Consider the following 16158-nt stretch of genomic DNA (forward strand, 5'->3'; position numbering starts at 1 on the left):
TGCTCAATTGCAATCATTCTTTATAAATGTCTTTTGATAATTAATTTTGAATAAAATGAAAACAATTGAAGGATACATATGCATAAACTTTTGTTTTTGTTAATTAAGAATGCAATTATTTCTTTATTTTAATCAAAATCATTGATCACCATTGTATTGTTGTACTTAATGAAGTTAATGATTATTTATTTTTAAATACGGTTAAAGAATATCAGAAAAAAATATAAAAAATGTTGTTCGCATTGTTTAAAATTACAAATATATCTTATTTTATTGAAGTAAATGCAGCAATTATACTTGTAATTTGTTATTTTAATGGTGTCAATTAAGATAATTTTTTTGAAATGAGTTTTAAGATTATAAGGATACAAAACTTTAATAATTGAAAAATGTTACACCAAAATTTTCAGGAACGGCTTATTTCATTCATTTTCCATAGTATTTTCGGAAAATAATAAAATAAAATCGCGAAAGAAACACCGTTTTAGAACTGTCCGGGATTGAAATATATAACCTAATTTAATTAAGTTTAAAACTGATTGGTTGTAAATCAAATGACCATCAGTTCTTAAACTTTATAGGATTAAACTTTTATCGACACTGATGTAATCAGAAGAAACTTCCTACTTTGTTCAAGTTTTACAACCTCCAAAAATTATAAATTGTGTTTGAATTTATCAATCTCCACAATTAATAACTGTTTATAACCATAAATCTTTAAATAAATGGCTTTTAATGTCAATGATGTGTTAGCTGAAATTCCCATTAGATACTTCTGAAGATATAACAGGTAGGCCGATAAAAAACTGGCTAGCATGTCATATCAACGACGATAAATTAGTAGTACCTCCCATAGGCTCAATGTTATGCAGTTCATTCTAGTTTTGAAATTCAGAGTGCTTGGACGTATTTTCTGTTACTTCTCGTTCGAAAGGTATTACTGATCTTCATGAAAACATTGACTTGATAATAACTTGTGTGAAATTATTTGGTGCGTCTTTTGAATACATATTCCTCTTGGTTTTATACAGGAAGGAAAAACAAATGAAATAAGACCTGTGGTAAGTAATGTTATGCTATTACTAAAACAATATGTAAATATAAATAAACGTCAGTTCAAAAAAATTTTTTTTCTAAACCGTCAGCTTGCAAAAAGTTGTAAGCCATGTCTTTTTCTGTGTTTTCGTGCAAAAATAATTGTTAAGCTTATATCTCCAGCTTTGTTTTAGTTGTTGCCAAATTGCAAAGAAAAAAAGTAAAACATTTGTAAAGACTTAAAAGGTCAGCCTATCAAAAATTGAAAAAAAAACTTACACCAACCATGACGAAACTGTAGCTCCTCTCGTAGGCTAAATGTTAAACTTTTCATTATAGATTGAGAATTCAGATTGTTTGGACGCATTTCTGTTCCTTCTTTTTCGGAAGACAGTAGTGATTTTAATGTTATAACTCCTCATATTAAGTAAACATTTTTATTCGTATTTTGATTATATATTCCTCTTGGATTTATACAGAAAGGGAATACAGAAGAAGAAAGACCAGTGGTAAATAACGTCTTAATATATATAAAAAAATTACGGGTATCAACATTAAACACCAGTTCTAAAAGACCCTTACATTGTCAATTGCCGAAATTTGCTTAAAATTGTAAGACTTGTCCTTTTCTGGCGTTTTTGTGCAAACATGATTGTTAAAAGTAAAGAATAAATTAAACCTTAATTGAAGAGCCACCATTTAGTCTACATCGCCAGTCTTTTGTCGTTGCTGTTAGTAACTTGCTATTATCAAAAGAAACAGGAAATAATAGTAAACGTCAGTTAAAATAAAAACTTATTTTAATTTCTGTAGATTTGCCTCAATTGGTAAAGCATGTTTTTATTTAAGTTTTGGGTAAAACATATTGTTAAAAGTAAAGAATAAATCAAATCAATGTTGAAGAGCAATCATTTAACTTATATCCCCAGTTTCTGTATTGTTGCTATATTTAGAATAAAAAAAACCAGAATCGTATACTTCTGAAAAGAAATAAAGGTCAGCCGATAAAAATTGCAAAAAAACATACCAACTACGATAATATAGTAGTTCCTATTTTAGGCTCAATGTTAAAAATGTCATTCCAGTTTGAGAATTCATAATGCTAAGTACTAACTTGCGACATCTATGGATAATTTGCATTCCTATTTTGATTTAATATTTCTCTTTTATACAGAAGGGACATACCGAAGAAGAAAGACAAGTGGTGAGTAACTTTGACTTTTTTTTTTAGATAAAAATAATATTAACATTAAACGTCATTTCCATTAATCTAGCTGAAAAAAAAGAAAGACAATTTTTTTTTCGCGCAAAAATTATTGTAAAAAGTAAAGAATAAATTACACCCATCTAAAGAGCAACCATTTAGCTTGATTCCCAGTTTCTTTGTAATTTGTAAATTGCAAAGAAAAAATAAATATGCTTATGAAGACATAAGGGTCAGCCAATATAAACTTGAAAAAAACTTCATATCAACGACGATACCCTTGTAGTACATCCTATAAACTCAAGGTTAACCTTTTCATTCCAGTCTGAGAACTCAGAGTGTTTGGACGTATTTCCGTTACTTCTTAATCGAAAAGTATCAGTTAGTATCATGTTGATATTGAATTAATGCTACCCTGTGACATTTAGTGACATTTATCCCCTCTTTTGAATAAATTTTTCTCTTGGATTTATACAGGAAGGAAATACAGGGGAAGAAAGACCAGTGGTAAGTAACATTTCATTATTAAAAAAAGAATGACAATTAACATTAAAAGAGAGGCGAAATATACCAGAGAGACAGTCAGATTAACAGATCGAAGAAAACAACAACTGACAATGCCATGACTATAAAGGAAAAGGTCAAACAGACAAATAATAGTACACAAGAAACAACATAGAAAACTAAAACCTAAGGATGTGCTCACATTGACCTAAACTCTGTTCTTTTATAAGTGTATTTCACACGTAAACTAAACACACTTACATTCACATTGATAATCTGTGTTTACATATAGTTCAAATCATCTTTTGTCTACATGCAGTCGATAGTGAATGTAGGCCTTGCGTGGGTTAAGGTATACAGAACATGACTTTTGACATGTTTATTTAGAGAAGAAAGGTTTTTTGAATAAGATTGATGACGTTTTTTGAATAAGATTGATGGTAGGTCGACCGTATGTCGGATCGTTATCGAGAAAGTTCAATGTAGGAGTTAGATGTTAGGTTAATAGTTGAGGTCAATTTTAACTCTAAATTTTAGTTTAACCTTGTGTTCTATTGAGGGATATGTCGGCTATCATGTAAGGTTAGGGTTAAGGTTTGGTTTAAGGTTAAAGTGAAGGTTAAGGTTAAAGTTAAGATTAATTTTACGTTTAACCTGAAGCTTTATTGAAGCATATGTTTGCTATTATTTAAGGTCAAGGTTAAGGTTAAGATTATTTTTAGTGTAACCTTAATGTTTATTTAAGCATATGTTTTCTTTTTCTTAAGGTTAAGGTTAAGGTTAAGGTTTAGGTTCATTTTTTGTTTAACCATAAGCATTATTTAAATATACGTTGGCTATATCATAACAGTTCTAGCCGTGAGGGAATACTCAAGGTTGTCTAAGGTGACGGTATGTCTGATCATTATCTAGATAGGTACATTGAGGAGTTGATAGTTAACGTCAATTTTTATTCAAATTTTTAGTTTAACTAAAGGTTTATTAAAGGATGTGTTGGCTTTTATTTAAAGTTAAAGTGACGGTTAAGGTTAGTGTTATGGTTAAGGTTAAGGTTAAATTCGCGTTTAACCTGAAGCTTTATTCAAGCATATGCTGGCTATTATTTAAGGTTAGGGTTAAGGTTAAGGTTTAGATTATTTTTTTAGTGTAACCTTAAGATTTATTTAGGCATATGTTGGCTATTATATTAAGTTACGGTTAGGGTTTAGGTTAATGTTAATTTTTCGTTTCACCTTAAGCATTATTTTAAGATACGTTGACTCTATCATAATAGTGGTAACCGTGGGGAATGCTCAAGGTTGTCTAAAGTGACGGTATGACTGATCGTTATTGAGATAGGTACATGTAGAAGTTAGATGTTAGGCTTAAAGTTGAGGTCAATTTTAAGTCTAAAATTTAACCATATTTTGTATTTTAGGATATGTTGGCTATTTCTTAAAATTACGGTTAATGTTTGGGTTAAGGGTACTGTTAAAGTTAAGTTAAGGTTTAGGTTAAGGTTTATTTTTCGTTTAACCTTAAGTTTTATTTAAGCATATGATGGCTATCATTTACAGTTGAGGTTAAGGTTAAGGTTATCTTTTCTGGTAACCTTAAGCTTTATTCAAGCATATGTTGGCTATTTTGTTAGGTTAAGGTTACAGTTAAGGTTGATCTTAAGGTTAAGGTTAAGGTAAAGATTAAGGTTAAAGTTAATTTTTCGTTTATCCTTAAGCATAATTTAAAGATACGTTGACTATATCATAACAGTGGGGAATACTCAAGGTTGTCTAAGATGAAGGTATGACTGATCGTTATCGAGATATGTACATGTAGGAGTTAAATATTAGGTTTATAGTTGATGTTAAGGTTAAGTCTAATTTTTAGTTTAACCTTATATTCCATTGAAGGATATATTGGCTATTATTTTAAGTAACGGTCAATTTACGGGTTAAGGTTAAAACTAAGTTTTATTTTCCGTTTAACCTTAAGCTTTATTTCAGCGTATGTTGGCTATTATTGAAGGATAAGGTTAAGGTTAAGGTTATTTTTTCGTGTCACTTTAATGTGTATTTAAGCATATGTTGGCTATTATTTAAGGTTAGGGTTAATGTTAGGGTAAAGGTTAAGGACAAATTTAAGGTTAAGATTATTTCTTCGTGTAACCTGAAGCTTTATTCAAGCAAATGCTGGCTATTTCTTTAGGTAACGGTTAAGGTAAAGGTCAAGGTTAAGGTTATGGTTAATTTTTCAGTCAAAAATACGTTAGCTATATCATAACAGTGGTAGCCGTGGGGAATAATCAAGGTTGTCTAAGATGAAGGTATGACTGATCGTTATCGAGATAGGTACATGTAGGAGTTAAATATTAGGTTTATAGTTGAGGTTAAGGTTAAGTCTAATTTTTAGTTTAACCTTATATTCTATTGATGGATATATTGGCTATTATTTTATGTAACGGTCAATTTTAGGGTTAAGTTTAAGGTTAAGGTTTATTTTTCGTTTAACCTTAAGCTTTATTGCAGCGTATGTTGGCTATTACTGAAGGTTAAGGTTAAGGTTAAGGTTATTTTTTCGTGTCACTTTAATGTGTATTTAAACATATGTTGGCTATTATTTAAGGTAAAGGTTATGGTAAGGGTTAAGGTTAAGGACAAGTTTAAGGGTAATGTTATTTCTTCGTGTAACCTTAAGCTTTATTCAAGCATATGTTGGCTATTTCTTTAGGTAACGGTTAAGGTTAAGGTCAAGGTTAAGGTTAAGGTTAATTTTACGTTCAAAAATACGTTGGCTATATCATAAAAGTGGTAGCCGTTGGGAATACTCAAGGTTGTCTAAGATGAAGTAATGACTGACCGTTATCGAGATAGGTACATATTGGAGGTAGATGTTAGGTTTAAAGTAAAGGTCAATTTTGAATCAAATGTTTTGTTTAACCTTAAATTTCATTGAAGGATATGTTGGCTATTATTTAAAGTTACGGTTTATATTAGAGTTAAAATTACGGTTAAGGTTAAGGTTAACATTAATTTTTCGTTTAACCTTAAGTTATATTCAAGAATATGTTTGGCTTTTATTTTCGTCTTTTGTCTACATGCAGTCGATAGTGAATGAAGGCCTTGCGTGGTAGCATACCTTTATTGATAATTTAATTCAAATGTTACGTCTATTCGAATTTTTAATAGTTTATCCTGATTTTTTTTTTTTTCTTTTTCATAAGGTATAAGTGATTTGTGTAATACATTGATTAAATAATTATCTGTGACATTGAAATGGTTTGGGTGTCTTTGCCATTTCGGATTGTAAACAACAGAGAATCTAAGGTCCAGATTTGAATCAAGTTAGCAAAATTTGATGATGGAACTAATATTGATTTGCACCTAAAAGAACAAATTGATAAGATTATAACTTATAAATTTTAATATTTTTTGCTTCATTTCTAATGTTTTTATTTTGGCATGTTAAGGGGATGTATAAACTCTGAAATAGTGCATTTTGTGAAGGAATCTACACTTAATTTTGCTATTTTACATTTTAGCCGGAAAAAACGCACGGTGGTCCTATCTTTTTCTTTTGATATTCTAAACGCATTTTCTATCTTTTCGTATTTTTTTACAATTCTATTATTTAGTTTAACTTCTAATCACATAATGATGTTTTTTCCTGTATAATCCGTACAAAATGTGTCATTTTGTCACTTCCTGTTGATTGAGAGAATACACGGTGACCCATCTTTTTTATTATATTTTTGAAAATATATCAATATATACTACGCCAGGCAAAGTATGAACAAATTCTATCGTTCTTGCTTTAGACTCCCATACAGCCTCAAGTGACAATTTGTATCGTCTTTTGATTTAGTTTTTCTGTTTGATATATACAGGAAGGAAATAAAAAAGAAGGAAGACAAGTGGTAAGTAACATTTAACTATAAGACATAATACGAACATTTCAAACATTTTTTCATTTCATTAAAGGAGTATATCAGGTAAGGTACGATTTTGGCCACGAAGTTCAGCTACATCGGATGAAAGAGGTTGGACACATTTAAAACACTTAAGTACCTACGTTAGTCGATTATATTAGTTTTTGTGGAAGATTAGAACTGATTTTGTCATTCAAGACGCTCAAATAAGATAAAATAAAGAAAAAGTATCAAATATGCCATAATATGTCACTTTTCAGATGTGTTTTGTCAAAAATGACAGTAGCCGCATCCGTTTTCCTTCTTCACCTATATATATATATGTTATGTATCATCATCAAATACAAATTACATTAAATTATTAAGAATGAGCACTAATGCAACAACTCATATTTTAGACTGAAACCGTTAAGAAATTAACAAAGATGCTAAACTTTTGAAGATTTCAGTAATTGTATATATAGAATAACCATGCATTGTCTCAAAATATCAATGTTATTTGTGCAAGTTTTAGAAACAGGTAGAGAGCGAGGCACATTTGAATATGCGGTCAATGCAATTAGCACAGATGCAGTATATATGACTTTATATAGGACTCTATCATGCTTGTACCCGATACATGTGTGTTTGCTTTGTCCAAAACAGACAACACTTATAAAACAAAGGTATTCTTCTTTCCAATACATAGCTAAAAGTATTTTGTAAAACTGCTGTATTTTGGGGCCAAACAAGTTCGTCTTTATTGACCTTGTCCTTTACCTACGAATTAGAAAGGATTTTTGTGCAAACATGATTGAATTTTGAAAAGCAATCATTTTACTATTATCCATAATTTCTGTGTTGTTGATAAATTGCAAAGACAAAGAAAGGTATAAACTTCTGAAAAGATTTGCCGATTTAAAATTGCAAAAAATCATATCAACAACGATAATATAGTAGTACCTCCCATAGGCTCAATGTTGAAATTTTCATTCCATTGTAGGAATTACAAGTGTTTGGACGAATTTTCGGTGTGCTTCTTTTTCAAAAGGTATTCATGAAAACATTGAAAAAATAATTACTTGTGACATTTAGTGACAATTTGTATTCGTCTTTTGATTAAATCGTTCTCTTGGATTTATACAGGAAGGAAAAATAGAAGAAGAGAGACCAGTGGTAAGTCACATTTAATTATTGGAAACAAATGTGTTAACAACATTATACGTCAGTTAAAAAAACAATGTCATTCTCATTTCAGTAAATTTACTAAACAATTGTAAAGCATATTAGTAAAGAATAAATTTAACCAATTATGAAGAGCAACCATTGAACTTATATTTCCCCAGTATCTGTGTTGTTGCTTATTTGCAAAGAAAAAAAGTTATATACTTCTCAAAAGATAAAGGGTCAGCCGATAGAAAAATGCAATAAATCATATCAACGACGATAATATAGTAGTACCTTCCATAGGCTCAATGCTTAAATTGTCATTCCAGTGTAGACATTCAAAGTATTTGGACGTATTTTCTGTTTACTTTTTTTTCGAAAGGTATTGGTGATCTTTATTACAACATTGACTAAAAAATTACCTTGATTCGTCTCACTTGGATTTTTACAGGAAGGAAACACAGAAGAAGAGAGTCCAGTGGTAAGTCACATTTAATTATTAGTAAAAAATATGTAAAAAACTTTATACAACAGTTAAACAAGATTTGTTCATTCTCATTTGAGTAAATTTACTAACAAAATTGTAAAGCATGTATATATCTACGTTTATGGCAAAAATGATTGTTAAAAGTGAAGAATAAAGTTAACAAATTTTAAAGACGATAATTTAACTTTTATTTCCCAGTGTTTGTGTTGTTGCTAAATTGCGAAGAAAAAGTTATATACTTCTGAAAAGACAATAGTCAAACTATCAAAAAAAAATTGCAAAAAAATCATATCAACGACAATAAAAGAGTAGCATTTCCCATATGCTGAATAATATACATTTCATTGCGGTTTTAGAATTTAGAGGGTTAAGACGTATTTTCCAAATTTAGTGGTAAGTAACGTTTTTGCTATTTGAGTACAATGGTTAATAAGAACAATTCATTTTCATTTCCATAACTTTATTGAAAGATGTAAGACAGGGTTTTTTTTTGTGACGTTTTCGTGCAAAAACAATTGTAAAGTAAAAAAATAAAAAGACCTATTTGACGAGCAATCATTTAGCCTATATCTCCAGTTTCTGTGTTGGTGCTCACCATTCAAGTATTTTCACGAGGAGTTTGTGATTGTCTATTGGTTTTTACCCCATATCACTTTATTAATATATCAACTACTACATAGAAAACAGATTCTTATTATTATAAGAATATAAAAAGAAAACAGAATATCATGTAGCATCAAATTTCGGGTCGCAGACGGGGACTGTTTGGTCGTCGGTCTGCCTTGGTTCATGTGGCAACCTCACGGTGTAACCACACTTCGATTCAAGTGTCAACGACAGCATGGAGACCTGATGTTTTATTCTATATGGATACATAAACAAATCAAAAACTTTTAAAGCGTCGTAGATCGGAACTATTTGATAGATGCCTTTGTCCACGAGGCTAAGTAACGTTGTTTACGATAGCATAGTAACATTTAGCCTAATATGGCATGCACATGTAAACTTAGAGTCTGAAATTAAAAGGTATCAAACTGATGATACTAGTTGGTAATAGGTCTGTGTACTTCTTTTTCAAAAGTAATTGATGATCTTTATTACATCATCGACAAAATAATTACTTGTGACATTTAGTGACAATTTTTATTCGTCTTTTGATTAAATCGTTCTCTTGGATTTATACAGGAAGGAAACATAGAAGAAGAGAGACCAGTGGTAAGTCACATTTAATTATTGGAAACAAATGTGTTAATAACATTATACGTCAGTTAAAAAACAATGTCATTCTCATTTCAGCAAATTTACTAAAAAAGTATAAAGCATATTTTTATTTACGTTTTTTGCAAAATATGATTGTTAAAAGTGAAGAATAAATTTAACCAATTATGAAGAGCAACCATTGAACTTATATTTCCCCAGTATCTGTGTTGTTACTTATTTGCAAAGAAAAAAAGTTATATACTTCTCAAAAGATAAAGGGTCAGCCGATAGAAAAATGCAAAAAATCATATCAACGACGATAATATAGAAGTACCTCCCATAGGCTCAATGCTTAAATTGTCATTCCAGTGTAGACATTCAAAGTATTTGATCGTATTTTCTGTTTACTTCTTTTTCGAAAGGTATTGGTGATCTTTATTACAACATTGACTAAAAAATTACCTTTATTCGTCTCACTTGGATTTTTACAGGAGGGAAACACAGAAGAAGAGAGTCCAGTGGTAAGTCACATTTAATTATTAGTAAAAAATATGTAAAAAACTTTATACAACAGTTAAACAAGATTTGTTCATTCTCATTTGAGTAAATTTACTAACAAAATTGTAAAGCATGTATATATCTACGTTTATTGCAAAAATGATTGTTAAAAGTGAAGAATAAAATTAACAAATTTTAAAGACGATAATTTAACTTTTATTTCCCAGTGTTTGTGTTGTTGCTAAATTGCAAAGAAAAAGTTATTTACTTCTGAAAAGACAATAGTCAAACTATCAAAAAAAATTGCAAAAAAATCATATCAACGACAATAAAAGAGTAGCATTTCCCATATGCTGAATAATATACATTTCATTTCGGTTTTAGAATTTAGAGGGTTAAGACGTATTTTCCAAATTTAGTGGTAAGTAACGTTTTTGCTATTTGAGTACAATGGTTAATTAGAACAATTCATTTTCATTTCCATAACTTTATTGAAAGATGTAAGACAGGGTTTTTTTTGTGACGTTTTCGTGCAAAAACAATTGTAAAGTAAAAAAATAAAAAGACCTATTTGACGAGCAATCATTTAGCCTATATCTCCAGTTTCTGTGTTGGTGCTCACCATTCAAGTATTTTCACGAGGAGTTTGTGGTTGTCTCTTTGGTTTTTACCCCATATCACTTTATTAATATATCAACTACTACATAGAAAACAGATTCTTATTATAATATGAATATAAAAAGAAAACAGAATATCATGTAGCATCAAATTTCGGGTCGCAGACGGGGACTGTTTGGTCGTCGGTCTGCCTTGGTTCATGTGGCAACCTCACGGTGTAACCACACTTCGATTCAAGTGTCAACGACAGCATGGAGACCTGATGTTTTATTCTATATGGATACATAAACAAATCAAAAACCTTTAAAGCGTCGTAGATCGGAACTATTTGATAGATGCCTTTGTCCACGAGGCTAAGTAACGTTGTTTACGATAGCATAGTAACATTTAGCCTAATATGGCATGCACATGTAAACTTAGAGTCTGAAATTAAAAGGTATCAAACTGATGATACTAGTTGGAAATAGGTCTGTTTATTGATGATCTGTATTACATCATTAACTAAATAATTACTTGTGACATTAAGTGACAATTTTCATTCGTCTTTTGATTTACTCGTTCTCTTTGGTTTATATAGGAAGGAAATATAGAAGAAGACAGACCAGTGGTAAGTCTACAATAAAAAAATATCAAACAGATGATACTAGTTGATTATTGGTCTGCCTTTGTCTATCTTTCTTTTCATTGCGAAAACAAACTTGTATGTATGTGCCTGTCCTAAGTCAGGAGCCTGTAATTCAGTGGTTGTCGTTTATGTGTTACATATTTGTTTTTCGTTCATTTTTTTTATATAAATAAGGCCGTTAGTTTTCTCGATTGAATTGTTTTACATTGTCATTACGGGGCCTTTTATAGCTGACTATGCGGTATGGGCTTTACTCATTGTTGAAGGCCCTGCAGTTACCTGGGACTGTTAATTTCGGTGTTATTTTGGTCTCTTGTGGAGAGTTGTTTCATTGGTATTAATACCACATCTACTTTTTTATATTGTATGTTTTATGCTTTCAATAGGCTGAACCCTATGAATTGTCTTAGAATAAAAAAAGAAATTAAGCTACTTGATACAATTCATATCTATAATTAAACAGAAAGGGAATTTTTCTGTTTGTGCTCTGTATCGACAGACCAATTGAAGAGGGCCGAACTATGCCAAAGAGAAATTCAAACTCATAGACCGAAAATAAACTGGCAACACCATGGCAAAAAACGAAAAAAAAAAACAACAAACAGACAAATAATAATAATAATACACACGACACAGCATGAATAATTAAAAAATAAGAAACACGTAACCAACTAAAACTGGAGAGGGGGGGAGTGATAAGTAAGATAATTTGGAATTAAATGTTGAAAAAAATATGCAACTTTTGTTCCTTACTTTATTTATTCTAAATTTTGCTTTATACCGCAAACAATCTAATTTGATATCTACTTTGAAAAAAACAGTAGCTTTTCGTCGATGATATGAATTCTATCATTTTTTTTTCCAGAATATGGATATCACAAATGACAGAAGCAGAGAAACTGAGGTATGTCAGTAATACTATACTGCCTTTTTAGTTTTACAAAACTGATAAGAAATATAACAAATACGGAATGCATTAATGGTACCACTTCTTCAAACACACTAAAAGTAACCAGATAGAACCGTGAGAGTTTCGGCTAGAACTCAACTGTATATATATTATATGTTTGCACAAGTTGTTTCTGGTTCAAACGTTCTTATAATAGAACTATTTTTATGACTGCATCAAACATTAGTTAGTAAATTCCTGTAAGACAGATGATTAAGCTGATCTGTAAAAATTACATCCTTATGCCTTATATATCGTGTACTGTGTTACGAAGCTAGATAAAAAAAATACGAGGAAAGGTAACACCCGGCCACCGAAACATTCATTAATGTAAATTTTAGGTAGTTTGTGCTGTATTTAGACCCTCCTACAACGAAATTTGTTTTATATGCTCACGTATAAAATCGGCGGTTTTTCATAGGTTTGAACGTAGTTTTTAATTTAGACTTGTATATATATATATATTACAATGCGATTGATGAGTTTGTGCTTTACAGAGATTAGTTAAGGTGTTGTTGTTATGCCCATATTCGTGTTTGTGTTTGCTCCAACTTGTTTGTGTTTGGTCATGTTTTTGATGTTTGAAATTGTCAAATATCGTCACTTGTTGTATCTGTATATTTTACAATTGCCATTCAAAGATGAAACCACTTATTTGTGTGAATCATGTCTTAACATGTCTACTATGTGTATATTGTTCAGTTTTATTGAAATTGAATTAGTTAGAATGATTTTATTTTCAAACTATACAGTGAAATTTATATTTTAGCACGTAGCAGAGAGTGACCCTGAAGATCTAGAGGAAGGTAAGCCTCAAACCATTTTTATCTCTTTCTCTTATTACAACTTTATGACCTTGACCTTGGTCATCAAATTATGTTCTTTGCCTTGACCTTTGAAATTATTTTATCGTGTGCAGTTGTCTTAAAAAGAAGAAGTGGATTTTTTTCTAATACAGTGTATGTCCTACAGAAAAAAAGAACACTTGCAATCTCGAAATTGTTTCAATTAACGGAAGTAATTAGTACACATTAACGTTTGTTACTAGGTGCATTACAGCTGATCATAATGTTTTGATTTGATTTGTGGTGTTTTAAAGCCACTTTTAAGCATCGCATTTTGGCTGTTTCCTGGCTGCCAGTTTTTATTAGCGGAGAAAGCCGGAGTGCTCGGGGAAAAAACCATCTAACTTCGTTAGGTAAACTAGCAATCCTTGTTATTTAAGATAGGAGTCGAGTGCATTTACACGAGCGGGGCAAAAACTAGAATATCATAGATATAAGCAGATATCGTATGAGTGCCAATGAGACAAATCTCCATCCAAGTCACAATTTGTAAAAGTAAACCATTACAGTTTAACTCACGGTCTTCAACACGGAGCCTTGACTCACACCGTAGAGCAAGCTGACTCTACCAAAAAAGATGACTAGTGTAAAACCATTCAAACATTAGCATATAGAAATCTCCCTCCTGACTCCACCAAAAAAGATGACTAGTGTAAAACTATTCAAACCTTAGCATATAGAAATCCCCTCCTGACCCCACCAAAAAGATGACTAGTGTAAAACCATTCAAACATTAGCATATAAAAATCCCCTACTGATCCCACCAAAAAAGATGACAAGTGTAAAACCATTCAAACATTAGCATATAGAAATCCCCTCCTGACCCCACCAAAAATATGACTAGTGTAGAAGCATTCAAATAGTAGCATATAGTAAATCACTATATTTGAAGATATGTTTATCTTGAGCAATTTGGTATCACCCGGTTCAATCTAAACTTTGAGTGAATGGTCTACATATGTTCCCTTTCAAAAAGATGTCTTGCAAAATTCTCCTTGATCGATGGTGGGTGCTGTTACTTTAAAAAAAAACACCCAAAAACTAGCAGAACCACTTATTTTAAATCAAAATGGTTCCGACCCGTCCACGCATAAAAAAAATATTGAGCATCAATACAATCTCCAAAAGAATAGATTATTTCAGGTAAGTCATACAGACTCACATGATCTTAGTTATTCCCACACTAAAACAAGGTTACAGGGTTGTATAGGTTTTACATTGTCTGTCCGCCTGTCTGTCACATTATCCGGACCAATTCCAATGTCTTATGTCCAGACTTCGAAAATATTTATAACTGACCATGATGTGTTGAAATCACTATAGGTAGGATGTTCCGGTATATTGAGTTCTTCTTCAGTTATGGCCCTTCGGACTAAGAAATGTGGACCCTTTTGAAGTAGACAGCTTGTCATCGCAACTCATCTGACACGGTTTGTTGGATACACATGCATGTGGGTATATTGTTAGATACATATATTCATATGTACATGTTGATGGAATGTTCCGGTTCATTGAGTTTCCATGAGTAATGGCCTTTTTAAACATTGCAATTTTGACACTATCCATGATGAAATATGCCATCGCTACTCCTCTGACTAGTCTTATTGGATACACATAAAAGTTTGTACATTGTTATATTCGCACGTTCTAATGTACATGTAGTTCTATACGTTTTACATTGTATGTCCGTCTGTCTGTCCCTTGTCCCACTAACCGTTATGTGTTAAAATCGCTATATTTAGGATGATCTGGTATATTATTACATGAGTTATAGCCCTTTGGATATCGAAATGTTGACCCTATGCTTGTCATAGCAACGTATCTGACATGGTTTGTTAAATATACATGTAAGTATGTATATTGCTAGATTCACATATTCAGGTGTGCATGAAGGTAGGACGTTCTTGTCAATTGAGTTTTCCATGGGGTATGGACCTCTGTACTTAAATTGTTTTACCCTATCGAGTATGTACTTCATCATTGTAACTCCTTAGTCTTTGTTTGTTATATACATGTGGAAGTTGATATATAATATTATATCATCAGATATAGATGTTCATGAACAATGTTACTCCAGGCCGTTGAAATTTGGCCATTTAGCATAATATAATGTCATCGTCCATTGAGAACAACTACTTGTTAAGTAGGTACTTGTAAGAACAGCGGGGTTATATCTAGTAATTTTTGCTTACAGTTCTAGTTATCATATAAGATCAAGGAAGCTCTTCTGGCCTATTGTAACACACTTTGCGTCTATTTATTTCTAGGTGTAACCCTTGAGGCTATTGATTGCCTAGTTAAGTATGAGATACAAAAATCAGAAAACAACATACACAAGGAGTTAACAGAATTCAGAAAACAGTATAGTAATAATGCAATTGGGGAACTAAGAGCCCACCTCGATGAAGTAAAGAAGGAGGTTAACAGGAATGCACAGGGTTGTGATACTGGATTTAATGATTTAACAGCAACTGTCAACTCGATGGAAACAACCATTTCACAAATCGAAACAGAAAGCAAGGGCAGCAAAAGAAAGATACAGGAATTGGAAAAAAAAGTGACAGATATAGATCGTAAATTCAACGATATTACTGCTGAGATACCAAAAATAATTGAAGACATTATCACCAGCGGTACATTAGCTTTCATGCCAACCAACTCATTCGATATTGATGAGTAAGTGGACGAACCGATGACTATCATGTCCACTCCTGTTTCGATGTCAACAAACCTGATCACTGAACATGCTGAAGATACATCACAAAAGAGAGCAGTTGATGAGGGAGTGAAAAAAAACAAAAAAAAAGTTATTGTTAAGATGGTCCTGGAAAAAGAGCAATCCAGCGGGCCTAGAGTTTCTAGAAAGTAGAATCGATCTACCTGACTTTTCAAGGGCCCAAGATTTTAAACTTAAGGTTTATAAGGAAGGGATTCAGAGAGGTCTATGGATTGAGGCAACCCATACATTTGTGAGAGTTTGCACTAAAATAGACAATCTTCACAAGCAAACCCTAAAGTGAATTACAGATCGTCTACTTATAAATTCCTTTCTTTTATTATTTGGTTGATAACAATAACGTTCTATTTGGATTGTAATATTTGTATTGTTCTGCCTTGCTTACGAGTTTATTGTCAATTTTGAA

General features: G+C 31.4%; 1 protein-coding gene across 1 annotated transcript; it reads left to right on the forward strand.

The window, feature by feature from the left end:
• The first annotated feature begins 1517 nt into the window (after positions 1-1517).
• On the forward strand, positions 1518-15727 carry LOC127732841 (uncharacterized). The gene is made up of 8 exons (XM_052242019.1): positions 1518-1544; positions 2210-2239; positions 2717-2746; positions 6606-6635; positions 7773-7802; positions 12087-12125; positions 12940-12976; positions 15283-15727. Exons 6-8 carry the CDS (start codon positions 12090-12092, stop codon positions 15693-15695), a joined length of 486 nt encoding a protein of 161 aa, XP_052097979.1. The 5' UTR covers positions 1518-1544; positions 2210-2239; positions 2717-2746; positions 6606-6635; positions 7773-7802; positions 12087-12089; the 3' UTR covers positions 15696-15727.
• The last annotated feature ends 431 nt before the right edge of the window (positions 15728-16158 follow it).

This window comes from Mytilus californianus, unplaced genomic scaffold (assembly GCF_021869535.1).
Source record: "Mytilus californianus isolate M0D057914Y unplaced genomic scaffold, xbMytCali1.0.p SCAF_29, whole genome shotgun sequence".
In the NCBI taxonomy this organism is placed as follows: domain Eukaryota; kingdom Metazoa; phylum Mollusca; class Bivalvia; order Mytilida; family Mytilidae; genus Mytilus; species Mytilus californianus.